The sequence below is a fragment of the Copadichromis virginalis genome, linkage group LG1, assembly GCF_057382275.1.
Source record: "Copadichromis virginalis isolate Kocher_CV1m ecotype Utaka linkage group LG1, C_Virginalis_male_GT1.1, whole genome shotgun sequence".
Taxonomy (NCBI): Eukaryota; Metazoa; Chordata; class Actinopteri; order Cichliformes; family Cichlidae; genus Copadichromis; species Copadichromis virginalis.
In genome coordinates, this window is record NC_140618.1 from 8,202,214 (window position 1) to 8,217,027 (window position 14,814).

Below are 14,814 nucleotides of genomic sequence, written 5' to 3' on the forward strand. Positions count from 1 at the left end.
TCTCTGAACATGGCCTTTTAAATAGTTTCAAAATATGCATATTTTTTATTATTTCAAAGTACTGTTACAGATTAAACTAATGAGAGGGTGTTAAATACAGTTGTGCAACAAGTACGCACAAAGTGTCCTTTGGCACCTGTAGCAATAGTATGCTGGATCTGTCCTTACAATTAATCTTGTGTGGATTCCAACATAAGGACCCTTTAGCATCACATTTAAACACACCGGTAAGCCAGACAGCAAAGTGCAAATGTGAATGAAAGATCAATACCAGCTGTGTTTATCTGAAGGACTGTAACTGATACAAATGCAGCACTGAGCCTCTAAGAAGCTTAAAATAAGTTCACCTTTAAGATATCACATTATTTTTATTCTTCCTACTTCACGAGTTGACTTTATATGCTTAGAAATATATCAAAAGAGGTCTGCTTCACATATTTACAAATGGTTAACATCAAAACAAAGTGCAAAGAAAGAAAGCGCCTTATCTGTTCATTGGGTAGAAATTTTTTGGGTGGGTGGGGGGACAGTATCCTGTGACTTTATGACTCACAGTGAAGTGTGAAAAAGTCCTGATACTCTGTGAGCATGTGTCCTTAACTAGCCATGCAGAAAGAAGTGATGTCACCGCGTGAGACTCTGCCAATTGGCGAGGTCAGATATCCTGTCCTGTAGTTCTGAGGCCATGGCTGCCCTCGCATGATTTCCCATGAGCCCTCTTGGGGAAACAAGCCGCCCTCCCATAGGGTTTATGCAAGTGTATCTGCAAACTTTGGCACAGCTGAATGCGATGCTAAGAATTATCAATTTCTTTCATCAAAACTCATGTTTTTTGTCTTTTAATGTTATTTATACTGAGAAAAATTTCCTCATCCAGTTTAACTTTACTCATACAGACCCATGCAGACCCAGTCTTTTTCAGCATTGATATAGATGTGGATCAATTTCAGTGATACGACTGATTTGTGACTGATTTATTCTAAATGTGTAAACTTTTTAACATATGTAACTAAATACACAAAAGATGGATACTTTGTACAGACATATCAGCACAGCAAACAGCCAAAAAATTGTAATGGGTTTTGTTTTGCTTCCTGGCCTGTTCACACATTGTTGTGGGACCTCTGGGGGCGTCCTGTGGTGCCTGACAGTAGGATGTTTGTAGCAGTCTTTGGTTCCTTCATGATTCCTGCTTTTTACACAACGTTAGACACAATTAGTTTTGTATTTTGGACATTTGGAAGTCCGATCAGTTCCTTTACCATATTTCTCGAGCTACAACTAAAAAAAAGCACAAAACATTTTAATGTATACTTTATTAATCCCCTGTAGGGAAATTACTCTCTGCATTTAACCCATTCACTCATTGAAGCAGTGTACAGCCACCAATCCAGCGCCTGGGGAGCAGTGTGTAGGGACCTGCTCAGGGGTACCTCAGGGTAGCCGTTCAGTGGATTCAAACCCTTGACCTTCCAATCACGGGGCGACCACTTTACCTACTGAGCTATCCCTGCCCTATTTTGTGCAGTTCAGTGGGGTGCACTACTCCTTTGGGGGAGACAGCTGTACCCCGAACCCATCTGAAAGTTGCTTAAATATCTTTTATCCCATTTTAAAAGATAAAAATATCAGGTTTTCTTTCAGAGGTGCGTTTTTGTCACCTTTGGACGGAGCAGACTAGCCGATCATCTGCTTTAATCTTTATATTTAGCACACAGACATAGGAGCAGTTTTGTAAAGCAAGAAGCTGTCAAAATGTCCCTGCTGTTTTCTGCTGTGCCTCTCAGGATCAGTTTCAAAAATGTGATTTCAGATTGCAATTTGACCCACTTTTGCTGCTGCTTTGATAGCTTTGCTCTGTTCTGCTCTGCTGACCTTCACTCATCTGTCAACTTTATTTCTCTTCTTCCTTTCACTTCTCTTCTCTGCTGTCGTCTTCTTACCTCTCCTTCTGTCTGTCTGTTAGAGTAAAGATGCTGGCATCAGGACTCTCGTCATGTTGGATGAGCAGGGAGGTAAGTTGACAGGGAGAGATCACTTTTATCTGCTCTGCTCCTGATTCTCTCTTGCTGCAGTTTCACGGTGTACAATCGGAGAGTCGTCATCAGTACATCCAGTATAACACTCTAGATTCTCAGACCAAGTTTAAGGAAAAATAATGACATTTATGGTCTTACAGCAGACCTGCACAGGGAAAAGTGAAATGAAGGGGTTCCCACAGGTTCGGAGACCCTTTGCAACTTTTACTTCTTCTAGATCAACCTTGGCTTCTTCTTCTTGGCTTTCTCTTTCCATAATTTCAGGCTGAACTAAACATTGATTAAGTTTGGCTTTTAGGGATGCGACTTTTTAAAAATACAAACCAAAACAACAGAATCACTGTAAAACTGACTGCAGCACAACACTTTTTTTTATCAGTGGCGGAAGCCACAATTGTAAGAAAAAGTTACATTTGATTAACGGAGTATACTGGAATGTGCTGCTGAGCTTGCCTTCTGCTTTGCCTCCCTGTATTACACTTTCATGCCCTTTTCTCAGTCACATGTTTATGTTTATGCACCAATTCATCAGCTGAGCTTTGATGCAGGCTGATATTCCCCTCGTTGTTCACCATCCACTTCAGATATCATGAGATTTGTCAAAGGCAGTGGTTGATAACAACATAAACAGGCATCAGCTGTTAGTCAGTTTAACACTACACATTGATGTTAGCCCACATTTCACAATCATTGCAGCCCTACACCTTATGAATTAAAACTTGGATTCTTTCTTAGCTGTATGTTAAGTACATGTTTTACTTTGCTCTGTTAAACCAAGCTAACATGTTTGCGGTTCACCTGATTGTCAGGTCTAAATGTTCAGAGGTCAGTCAGTGACAGATAATGTGTCTTACCAAAGTCATTTTTGGGAGATTTACTCTATGACTCAAGAAGAGCCTTTTCCGGCCTGTTTTTGTCTACGTAACTTGGGAGCAAGTCAAACAAATAATGATTTTCTGTGGAGATTCTTCATTTTAAGATTTTCAGTGAGCAAAACAGCTGAACGCACTTCACAACAAAGTCAAATTTAGAGGGAAAAAAGTAGTATAGTATAGTATTTTTATTTCTTAATACTTGGTACATAACTCTGGGTGGATTACCATTACTTTTGAAAGCCACTTAGATTAATGGAAATCATGGATGTTTACCCTCAAAGTAGGGATTATAAATCCCTTCACTGTTTGTCCGCAAACTACACACATGTACATCACTCTGAAGTATTAATTAACACATGCGGACTGTCAGAGCGTAGTAACTCCAGCTGTTTTCAAACTCAAACATAACCTAGTTATAAGTGTAACTGGAGATTTTATGCATGATGTAATACATGTTGTTGTGCCAGTTGTGCAGACACCCAGTAACCATCATGTGTGGCTCAACTAGCTAGCTTAACTGGAAGCTCTAAGCACTAGCTTTGCAAAACCTGTTTAGAATGAAGAATACAGTGAATGAAACAGTCCATGTGACAATTTATTAAGATTCACTTAAAAAAAAGTGTAAACTGAGTAGAGCTGAAATTAAAGAGCTAAACATTACAACAGCAAAACATTGTGTGTGTGGCTTTAGTTTTAAATGGACACAGTTAGCATGTTAGCTTGACTGCATGAATGAAACACTTTGCTTATAGATAGAAATAAGACCTCTTACTGTTTAACACCAATGATTATGTTAGTTCTGAGTTTTTTCCACAATTTTTTAAAGTGTATGAACACTATCGTCTCTGAAAAAGTCTCCATGTTTGCAGCGAGTCCTCACTATTTTTAAAAAGTGTGCTAGAACTATGGAAAGGTTTTTTGCACAAACTCTGTGAAACATGCATTAGAGTGTGTGAAGAAAATGAAGTTCAGTGAAGGCTACTACCAGTCAGAGGTCAGTGGTTTGAGTCCCACAGAAGTTAAAATTAATAACATACTGAAACTGACTGAATTTGTATGTTTTTCCAACCTTCATAATAATATTTGAAGACTACTTTTCTGCCTTTAATAACCACAAAATCTGCTGGTTCGTGGATGCATGTAGAGACACAAGGCTCATGGATTATGCGTAAAAGAGTTTTAAGTAAAAATACAGGCAGCCAGAAATGCTATAATAACAAACAAAGGAGGAAGAAAGAAATTCTCAGTAAATATGTACAGTTAATATCCAGTAAATATATCTAAACATTTAGTCATTTGCTGAAAAAGTGTGAAAAAGTGCTTGCCCCTGTCCTGATTTCGTATTTTTTGTATGTGTCACACTTAAATGTTTCAGGTCAAATATTATAAATAAATATTACTTTTATTTTTGCTAATGTATTTATTTAGCTTTATATTAATCCTTCTGTGCTTTAATTTCGCTCCCATTTTAATTTATCTCCCTTTATATTTATGAATTATGAATTTATTTGTGAATATTATTTTTTAATGGTTTTACATTTACCATATTTATCTCATTAAAGACAAACATCAGATAAACATTTACAAAGCAAACTATAAAATACCATGTTCTGTCACATCTTACTATGTTATTCGTGGCACATTCAATTTTATTTATAGTGAAATCACATTTTGTTATTTAATTCTGGTCCTCCATATAGGAAATATGTCTGTATCTTAAGCAGGCAGTTCTATGCATGAGAGAGCAGCCTACAGTAATGGGCCTGTCAAAAGAACAGATAGCCTATTTTCCTCTTCTCTCTTTCCTCACATCTACTTTCCCCCTGAGTAACTCTTGCCACAGCACACAGCTCACTGCTGTAATAACAGGACAACAATCAATGCAGAGATTTAAATTACCTCTGCCTCTAAACGAATGTCCTCTGTACCTGACCCTACATCTCTCTTGCTTGCACTGCCTTTCTCTTCTCTCTTTTCTCTCTTTTTTTCCATCTATCCTTCTCTCTTGGTTACTGATGGTAATTTATTTGTGTCTCCTTCACATATAGATATAAGAATTACCTCCTATATTTCTGTTAAAGAAAATCACTGGGCTGGTCATGCCTGTAGTAATTAGTACACTCTTGTTGAGGTGTAAACTGGGCTGTGACTAATCCCTCTTTGCACTTTACACTAAACGACATGCACGCACACTCATGCACAGGTCACACCGGAGGAGATTTGTCATTTCTTGCAGAGATGTCTCACCTGTGATGGAGGTCTTACTGCAGCTAATGAGCCCCTCCCTACTTGGCTGTTACATGCTGTGTGACCTAAATTCAACCAGACTCAAGGCTGATGGATTATACACAACTGTGCTTGGATGAGTTTTTAACAATTGTGACATTTTTGCAAACAGCACTAAACTTTGTCGATCACGTTTTCCATCTGGGGTTGCCATTTAAAACAAAATGCATTTGTGTTTATCCATGAACTTAATTTTAAGATCACAAAAATAATTTAGTTATTTTTAATTCATTAAAGAAGCTAAGTGTTCAAAAAATCAAGACTAAACCTTTTGTGAAGACAGACGATGGCCACTAATAGAGAAGATAAAGTCTACTAAACATTGAGTTAACAAACAAAGCTAAACATGTAACTTGGGAGTGTGTCACTGCTGCGTTCAGCAAGCAGCCTTTTCACAGGCTTGGATATGTGTCGGAAATTGCAATACATAAGCAAGAAAATCACTTACATAAGTCTAGACTTTGCAAAAGGTTTTATATATAAATAATGAAGGATTTTTCTATTTAAATCAAGGTCAGTCCGTTTTATAAATGCGGCCCCTGCAGGCTGAACATGCATAACGATTTTGTCATGATTTATGTTGTTACGTCCCCCCCGAAGGAGTCTAGGCATACGAGTAAGGGGACCAGTAACAAATGAGTCCAGAACAGAATGAAAGGAGAACAGACAGGTGTTCTTAGTAAATAAAAGTCTTTATTATAGATAATCTTAACATAAAGAGCCGGCAACGCCGTTTTACCGATAACACTTGGAAAAAGGAAAAAGGTTGCAACAACACAGGACACAACAACCAAACAAAAACTCCACACCACGAGGAGGCACTTCCAGGGGCCCACAAGCTCACCCTGTCACTAGCAGCAGCTAGCTTTACTGCTGCCGAGGCCCACAAGCCCACACTACTCACGTGAAGCAGTTACACTGCACACTGCTTCCACACTATAGGATCTCTCCCGACAACTGCGACACCCAATGTGGGAACACCAGAGAAAAACCCCCTGCTCACAGCTCATCCCCAGCTTAGATAGCTTCAGAGGTGATTGCTGACTGGATTCAGGTGGCAAACCAGGCTAACCAAGAGCAGCTGTCTCCTGGGGAGAGAGGAGAGTGAGAGAAACAGAGGGGGTAGGAGTGGCAAGAGAGGAGGAGGCGGAGAAAAACACCACGCCCACACAAGGGCAGTTTCAGGAGGCACAGCTAGGGCCGTAACATATGTTCATAATAACTAGTTTATTAATAAAGAGTTGAAGTTTATCCTTTCCATTTTCTTAACTAATATTGGTTTCTGCTTAGCGATATGTCTGAGCCTCTCTGTCTGTCATTTTATTAGCAGGATTATTTAAAAGGTTATGAATTCATTTGCAAGGAAATTTTTATAGAGGTGGAACTTGGGCTAACTTTGACGTGATTAACTCTTGAAATTGATCTGGATCTGAGGATACTTTGAAGAATTCTTTTTAAGTAGACATTTTGCAGTTTTACAAAAATAGTATCACACTGACGTAAGAAAACTCGGGAGAGATTTTCTTGGTGTTCTCAATTAAATATCATAAGACTAATCTGGAACCAGATATTCCTCCTTATCCAGGGATTCAGTTTATAAATGGGGTAGGGTGAATTCAGTGTCAGACAGCTTTCATTTCTATCTACATCACGCAGTTACAGCCAGGCTTGAGACTGAAAAATCGATACATTGTTTCCTTTTGTCTTAATAATACACTGGTGGATTTTATTAAAATGTGCAGGCGCCATGACTGGATTATTCAATCAGTTTGAATGACCAGAGTAACTACTATGGTGGCACCTATAGATGGCATTACCTTCTTTTTCTGTGGCATTAATACTGAAGCCTGTTTAATGCTTTGCATGCGGCATTGTGTTGTTAAACCCTCCGATATGCCTTTACACAGGCACAGTAATAGTTTTTTTCAACAATAGTCCGTCCAAATTTGTACTTAACCTATCATATTTTGAGACCTTTTAAATAATCTTTGGCCCTTTCTGCCTCTTCTGATCCTTTTTTCTTCTTTTCGTTCCTTTTGGATCTCAGGCTTCTCAGCCACCTAAGCCATGAATTTCTGTCTTTCACTCTCTTTGTCATCTATTTCTATTCTCACTGACATGCAGTAATATTTAAGCAGTTAAGGTGGCAGAATAAATGTCCTTGTGTACACTTGCAGAATTGGATGAAGCATACTGCTACTGATTCTCAGCACCACTCACATCAAATACTTACTGAGAAAAGATGATCCCATGGAGGTAGGGAAAAAAAGGCTATCACGAGAAATGCATGCAATTAAAAGTCACATGGAAAGCTCCAGATGAAGAAAAATTAAAGTTCATTTGATACTTTTAATGCTTTTTGCCCGCTTTGCCTTCTGCATCTAGCAAAACACAGTCTGCCTCTTGCAATCTAGCGTAGAGCGCCAGCCCTCGATACAAACCAGTCAACTTTATTTCAACACTCTCATGCCTTTGTCCTCACCAGAACAACTTGATCGTGTGGAAGAGGGCATGAACAAGGTGAACGCAGACCTGAAGGAGGCCGAGAAAGATTTAAAAGATATAGGACAATGCTGTGGTCTGATATGCCCATGTATTAAAAAGTAGGTACCGGCCAGGAGTCGTGCGCTCTTGCCTGTCCAGTGCTGGTGATGGTGGTGGTGGTGGTGATGGTGATGTCTGATGTCTCTCTTGTCACAGTCAATGTCTTTTTTTGTCTTCTCTCCTTTGTCCCCCTTCTCTACTCCCATCCCCTTCCTTCCACCCTGCAATTTCTTCCTCTCTTCTCTTCTCATGTGCTTACGTTCTTTTGCTGGGATAAATGACAATGTGTTGGTAATCAGAACAACTGGAACGCATCGAGGAGGGGATGGACCAAATCAATAAGGACATGAAGGATGCAGAAAAGAATTTGAACAATCTAGGACAGTTCTGTGGTCTATGTTCATGTCCCTGTAACAAGTAGGTGTTGCCTATGTCGCCTGACTGCATGTGTTTCAGTGCCTGCCTACCTGCCTCTTTATCTATCTGCCTGCTTCTGGTGTGTAGAGCATGGTGAACTGTGGTGTGAGCAGTCAGGCCTACAGCCACAACAGCACGCTCTCTGAACAGGCACCAGCATTGCATGCACGAGTGTGAGACAGATTATTTAAATTAAGACTCTGCAGGGAGAGAATGTGAGCATGCATGAACAACATACGGATGCCACTGTATTTTCTGTCCAGCCTCAGCAGCTGTCAAAAGCCCTTCATTCCACATTGGATGAGAGATTCTCTTCCAGCAGGGAGCAGCATCTGCAAGGATCTCGGCCACAGAAACACTCCAAACCCTACCCAAACTCCCACCCTAACGTCCTGCAGCATGATGCATCACGTTGTGTAAAAGTCCAACCAAGAAACAAATCAGTTAGTCGCCTCCTTACATAAAGATATATAATTGGTTATGCCTCAGTGCATTCAAATGAATCCAAGCTTTTTTCTATTTTTTCTTTTTTATAACAATAGGACTCTTTGAAGAAAAAGGGTAACTTTGTTTTACTGGCTGTTATTGTTATCAAGTAAAAAAAAGCTTATCCTGGGTTACACAGTTACTTGATAGTCACAGCCAGTCAGTCTGACGGGTCCTCCAGTTCAGAGACATACGTTAAAGTTTTATATTTCACATTTAGCCTTTTGGAAATGTGTTTATTTGCCTTTTTGCAGACATTGTGGTGAAAATCTGCATTTTTAAATACTCTATCCATGTCAGTTCAAGACCCTACAATATTAGAGAGCAACCCCCAGTGATCCAGGAATTTGTTTGGAGGAAATTATGAATTTGGTGACAGTAGGAAGGACTCTATGCTTCTGTAGAGTGTAACTAAAGGTGTTATTGTATCACTTATAAACACATATATATATTTAAGGAAGTGAAAGCTGGGAAAATTTACAACCTTACCTCTGATTATAGATTGAATCCTACCTCTCTTCCCTCAACATTGCCCTGCACATTACAGTCTCATGCATGAGTTAGGCAAACTTGTTCTCTTTTTTCTGACCACTGTTTCAGTATTAAAGTTCTTAAATCTGTATATTTACTTTTTAAAGTTAAGTTGGATTGCTAATGTCAGTTTTGCCAAACTCCTGTGTGATCTGTTCTCTACCCTTTTAGCAGCCAAACTATGGCTGCTGAGTCATGTCTGAGCATACTACACGCTGGAACAAATACATTTGCTGGATATGGTTATACTATTTTAGAGCTATAGAAAATACAAGTGGCTTACAAACCAAAAGTATATATAAGAAAATTATATTTTTTATTTTCATTTGGTTTACACCCAAAGTGTTTCTCAGATATTTGCCTGGGAGTGAATAAAGTGAAGTCTTAATGATTAACAATATGCACATTGTATGTACAAAGGTACAAGCCATGAATATGGGGAGTTGGGTAAAACTTGCTCTTTTGTTTTTGAGGAAAGGATTACACAGAACCAAACAAATGATTTTTGTGTTATATCTGATTTTATTCCTGTATTACTTAACTGGTATTTTTTTTAGTATTTTTGTTTGCCTTTAGTGTGTAAAGCAACAATTTTTAGATCTAATCTGGAAATGACATTACATTTGAACAACAGATAATTATTGTCCAACACAGTGACATTGACATTAGCACTATCCTTTTCGCTTTACTTCAACACATCAGTCATTATGTATGAGTAAAGTCTCTTTTTCCCATTTGGAGAATATTTAATATTTGGGTGTATTTAAAATCCGTCTTTATTCTGCTTCCAGAAGATTTGGTTTTTGGGTTCAGAGCTTGTCTATTCTATGGCTCTTTGGTCCTCCCTTTTGTAAACCAGTAGTTATGTAATCCTGTGGTTACGTCATATGTTTCATTTGATTGAGACTGTTTGTATGGCAACCCTGGGTCAAATAGCATGAGAAAAAGAATTCTAGCATGTCTAGAATACCTGGTGGGTGAATTTGTGTTGCCTCAAATGGGCTGTAATTGGCTGAAAACCAAACTAAATTTACCTAAGTGGAAATCTTCACCTACCAGATATTCCAAGCATTGTAAAACAAATGTTAAGAATTACATTTGCTTATTTGACTGTATGCAGTGAATCCTCCTACTGATCTATCCATCCAGATGAAATGAAGGGCTGGTTTTAGCAAGTCTTCCATGCAAAATGATCACATTGTATGTTTAGGGATTTTTTTTTTTTTTAATTAATATGCTTTTTTTTTTTTTTTTAAATCACATTGGATCTAACGGCTTTCTTTTAATAGATAGAGCATGTATCGGAACCTTTGCCTTTTTTACATTTTTCCTTTTTCATATCAAATATCATGTTTCTGCCTTGCATGTCTCCTCACTGCATGTTTACATCTCTGTGTTTGTGTGTCTTCTGTCTGGAGACTGCTTGTTGTGTTCAGTGTTTGTGCTTTTCTGTATGTGCTTGTGGGAGAAGTTTTGTTTTTAAACTTTTAATTCCTTTCTTGCATAAGCCACATTGAAGCTTACTGTGTTGGATTCAATTGATCTGCATGTTAGATCAATTATTTGCTAACAGACTGCAAATGCATGTATGTAACCTTATCATACGTGGCTGGCATGTTGCTTTTAGGTGGCTAATTGGCTTAAAACCATCTGCAGTGTCTTCTAAACATATATTCATATATATATGTTTTGATTGTAAATAGCAAGAAATAAATCCACATGGATAAAGCTGCTTACTCACATTCACACTCACTGGCTGCCTTACATGTTTACTCAGATACACAAACCAGCCCACAAATACACACATACACAACCATTCAGTCATTAACAAACATGCATATACATGCACACACATAAACATACACACACAGAATAAAAAGCTACACTGACTCTGACTGAACTGTATGTGTGGTAGGATTAAGGGCGGGGGCCAGGCCTGGGGAGGGAACCAGGATGGAGTGGTGAACAGCCAGCCGGGGGCACGAGTGGTGGACGAACGCGAACAGATGGCCATCAGTGGGGGCTTCATCCGCAGGTAACCATTCATGTGTGTAGGTGTTGGTTTGTGTACGCCCCAAGCTTGCTTGTTTGTGTCTGACTCTGTGCATAAATGCTCAGGTTTGGTTGTTGTGCAAAATGAGATATGTGGTAGTGTTTATGTATGTAATTATGTAATGACTGGAGGCATATCCTGGAGCCGACTGTTCATGTGACTCTTTAAGTAACTGTTTTCCTTCCTTATGCACAATGTGACTGTAATCTCTCAACTGAGTTTCGCCTCAGGAACAGATCAAATTGTATATCAGTTTAATGTTTAAAGATGTAAATACTGACGAACTGTGGAGACATTTCAGTCTGCAGCAATATCTCTTTAATTATGCATTAATTCGATATTTATATCAACACAATAATAGTTCCCACGACAACATTTTGAACCTATATCAGCGTTTAACCATTTAAAGCAAAAACTTATTTTTATTTAGGTTTCAGGTAATTAAGCTGCGATACATATCTTTGGCTTACCAGAGGGATCTCAGCCCTCATGTTGAAAGTCATTCAGTAATACCTAGTTATGTAATTTGCTGTCTGAAAGGTGAACATTTGTACTTTTAAACGTGATGTTTCTAACCCTTCGTTCTCACTAGAGACAAAAACACTGTAGTAGTTAGTGTTTCCTTCTTAAAGCAGATGTGTTATGTGTTAACCTATTTTCTGTTGTGCACGTACTTCACAGTAGAAAATGGTCACCAATAATGCTAATATTTTAAGTTAGAGCATGTACAGGTATTTCCTTTGTGCCAGTAGGGCAGGCTTTTCTACTTTTCTGTCTATATGATTTCAGTGAGAGCAGAAATTCCTCACAGGTAGAAACCCGACCGCCTTCTATTTAAACCTTTGGTTTGCAAGAGGCAGTCAAACAGAACACACCAGACTTAAAGAAACCCTCCTGTAGAGGCAAATGAGTTACAATGACTCACAGACAATGGATAAACTGAGGGGCTGCATGAATAAGACCTTTTAGTAAGGAATAAGGATTGGATAAGGGCTTTTTAAAATTAATATTACATGTTTTTAGGAAGCAATTTAACTCCATTAAAATGCTCTCCAGCACAATCCAACAACAGCTCCCATTGACCTTAAGCCAATAAGCAGTCTCACTTCAACCTTGTGAATTTTTCAGGGTAACAGATGATGCTCGGGAGAATGAGATGGATGAGAACCTGGAGCAGGTGGGCGGCATCATTGGCAACCTGCGTCACATGGCCCTGGACATGGGTCAGGAGATTGACACGCAGAACCGCCAGATTGACAGGATCATGGACAAGGTAGTGTACAGTCAGAGCTTTTTATGCCACTACCATGAACAGTATTCAGTTTATTTGATATGGGATGGTGTTTTATATCTGTATAATAAATATATATGATGTTTGATGGAAACAAGTCAGCTTCAAAAATGACGCTTTGAAATATATCTAGACTGACTCATTAGGTTATAATTTCTCAAAACATTAAAAAAAAAAGAAGAAGAAAAAGACAGAAATCGAAAAAAGGAATTAAAATCAGAACGTGTAGTTGGACCGTTCCATTGCTGGAATTTTATGTAATGCAAATAAAACACAAAAATACGTGCAAAATATAACTGTATAGAAAAAACAGAAGTTGGCTAATGGATTACAGGCTTGGCATCAGGGTATATAACAGCAGATATAAACCAGTTGTGCTGACTTTGATCAGATTTAGCCCCGATTTCACACACTAATGGGGAATTCCTGATTCACGTGCCATTGCATACTTTATCCATCCATTCAGTATCTTCATTTAATTTGCCCCTCTCCAATCTTTAGCACTGGTTTGACCACATTTTCCTACCTGAGCTCTATAACAGTTGGTGCTTCTTTCTTTCAGGCTGATTCCAACAAGACCAGGATTGATGAGGCCAACCAGCGTGCCACAAAGATGTTGGGCAGTGGCTAAACTACAGCGAAAAGTGCTTTCACCCTATTTAATCCATGTCACCCTAACCCCCACCCCCCCCCAAAAAAACAAACAAAAACAAACAAAAAAAGAAACCCTCAACCAAACCTATCCCTGCCCTTAACATCGACACCTGGCGCCCTCTTCCTTTGCTTAGTAGCAGGCACTGCAAAATTATGCTTTTATTGTGATACTGATAGAGTTTTGCACACATGCACATATCACACGTTGCTCTGCTCGCCCATCCAACTCCTGCATCACTTCCAGTCCTTGTTGTCAGTGTTGTTCTGTGATGTTGCTCATCTAATTTTGTTTTAAAAAAAATAGTTACACAACCACCAGTCAAACTCTTTCCATGCTGTACATAGTGTTTCTTTAATGGTTTCAGTGATTTAGATCACGTGTCCTGTTTTCTTCATCATTCTTTCTTTTTTTTAAAAAAAAAGTATATGTGTAAGATAAGTTGTATGTACCCCCCGTTTCAAAATGTCCTTCACTCATATCAGTATTCTGGTGTTGTCACACAGTGTATTCAACAGTTAAGATGTTGTGATGCTACAGTACCAATAAGGCCACACTGATTTGAAGTTACCAAATGAACATGCAGCCTTTACTGTTTATTACCAAGGCTACTGTTTAAATACATTTAATGGCCATAGTTGACCAAGTGTCTGGGCCATTTGGATGAAGATGTGGCTTTCTGGTCAAGACTATACACTGGTATTTTATCAACTCAATTAACAGAGCAGTCTTAAAAGAATATAATGCCATTTAAACTGTATAGAACAAGTATTTTTCCTCAGGGAGCGAAATCTGACCATTTAAAAACAAAAGCAAAATGTTTGTTTAATACATTGAAATCTATAAAAGCCACCGCTTATAAGGCTTGGTGTGTAGGTGAACAACTGCAGTTTCTTATGGTCTGAATAGCATCATTGATAATCAGACAAATATTAGCATTAATCACAGTGAATGTACAAGGATGTGAGGCTTTGATGGAGGTCAGAGGTCAAGCAATCAATCCAACAACTTATTCACGTACCATGCTACAATTTATTCATGATCCAACCCTAGCAATATAAAGTAGTGCATTAAACGTATTATGCATGTCCATCTGCTGCTAGAAAACACAAATTAATTCAGTTAAACAAGCAAATATACCCCAACATGGAAACCGCATGCTACTATGTAGGCCACACAGAGGAGGGACCCGTATTTATCTGCAATGGTGCCACTCTTTGTTTCATGTCTCTTTACCTTTCCAAACTGTGACCATCACTGTAAAATAAAACCTTGGAAAATGCCAATAAAACTATCATAACTGTAGAATCATACTGAGTTTTCTTCCTTTTTTTGGAACAGAGTGGAGGTGGTGAGAAAACAGTTTGAGTAATGGCGTTAAATGTCTGCAGTGTTACACTACACACAAGTTAACACCTAATCTGAGTGTGTGAGTTGGTTAACAATTGTAGTAGCATTTTCAGATTCTGTATTTTTTATCTTTCTTCAGAATAAAGTACAATAATTGTTATGCAAGGAATCAGAGCCACAGTGTAATTGACATGTATGGATTTTATCTGGAATAGTTGAACAGTGTACTCCACCCCTTGCCCTATGAGCTGGGGTAGGCTCAAGAGATAGGCTTAAGAGAATAAATGAAC

The 14,814-nt window shown here is 38.6% G+C and overlaps 1 protein-coding gene across 1 annotated transcript in view; it reads left to right on the top strand.

Annotated features, from left to right (window-relative positions):
- LOC146718271 (synaptosomal-associated protein 25-A-like) overlaps nucleotides 1-14,487 on the top strand; it is a 40,245-nt gene extending 25,758 nt beyond the window's left edge. Inside the window, exons 4-8 of the mRNA XM_085442922.1 lie at nucleotides 1,967-2,015; nucleotides 8,044-8,161; nucleotides 11,094-11,213; nucleotides 12,360-12,504; nucleotides 13,085-14,487. Of these exons, the coding sequence (XP_085299048.1) occupies nucleotides 1,967-2,015; nucleotides 8,044-8,161; nucleotides 11,094-11,213; nucleotides 12,360-12,504; nucleotides 13,085-13,153 (501 nt within the window). The 3' untranslated portion in view covers nucleotides 13,154-14,487. The remainder of the gene's footprint in view (nucleotides 1-1,966; nucleotides 2,016-8,043; nucleotides 8,162-11,093; nucleotides 11,214-12,359; nucleotides 12,505-13,084) is intronic.
- The last annotated feature ends 327 nt before the right edge of the window (nucleotides 14,488-14,814 follow it).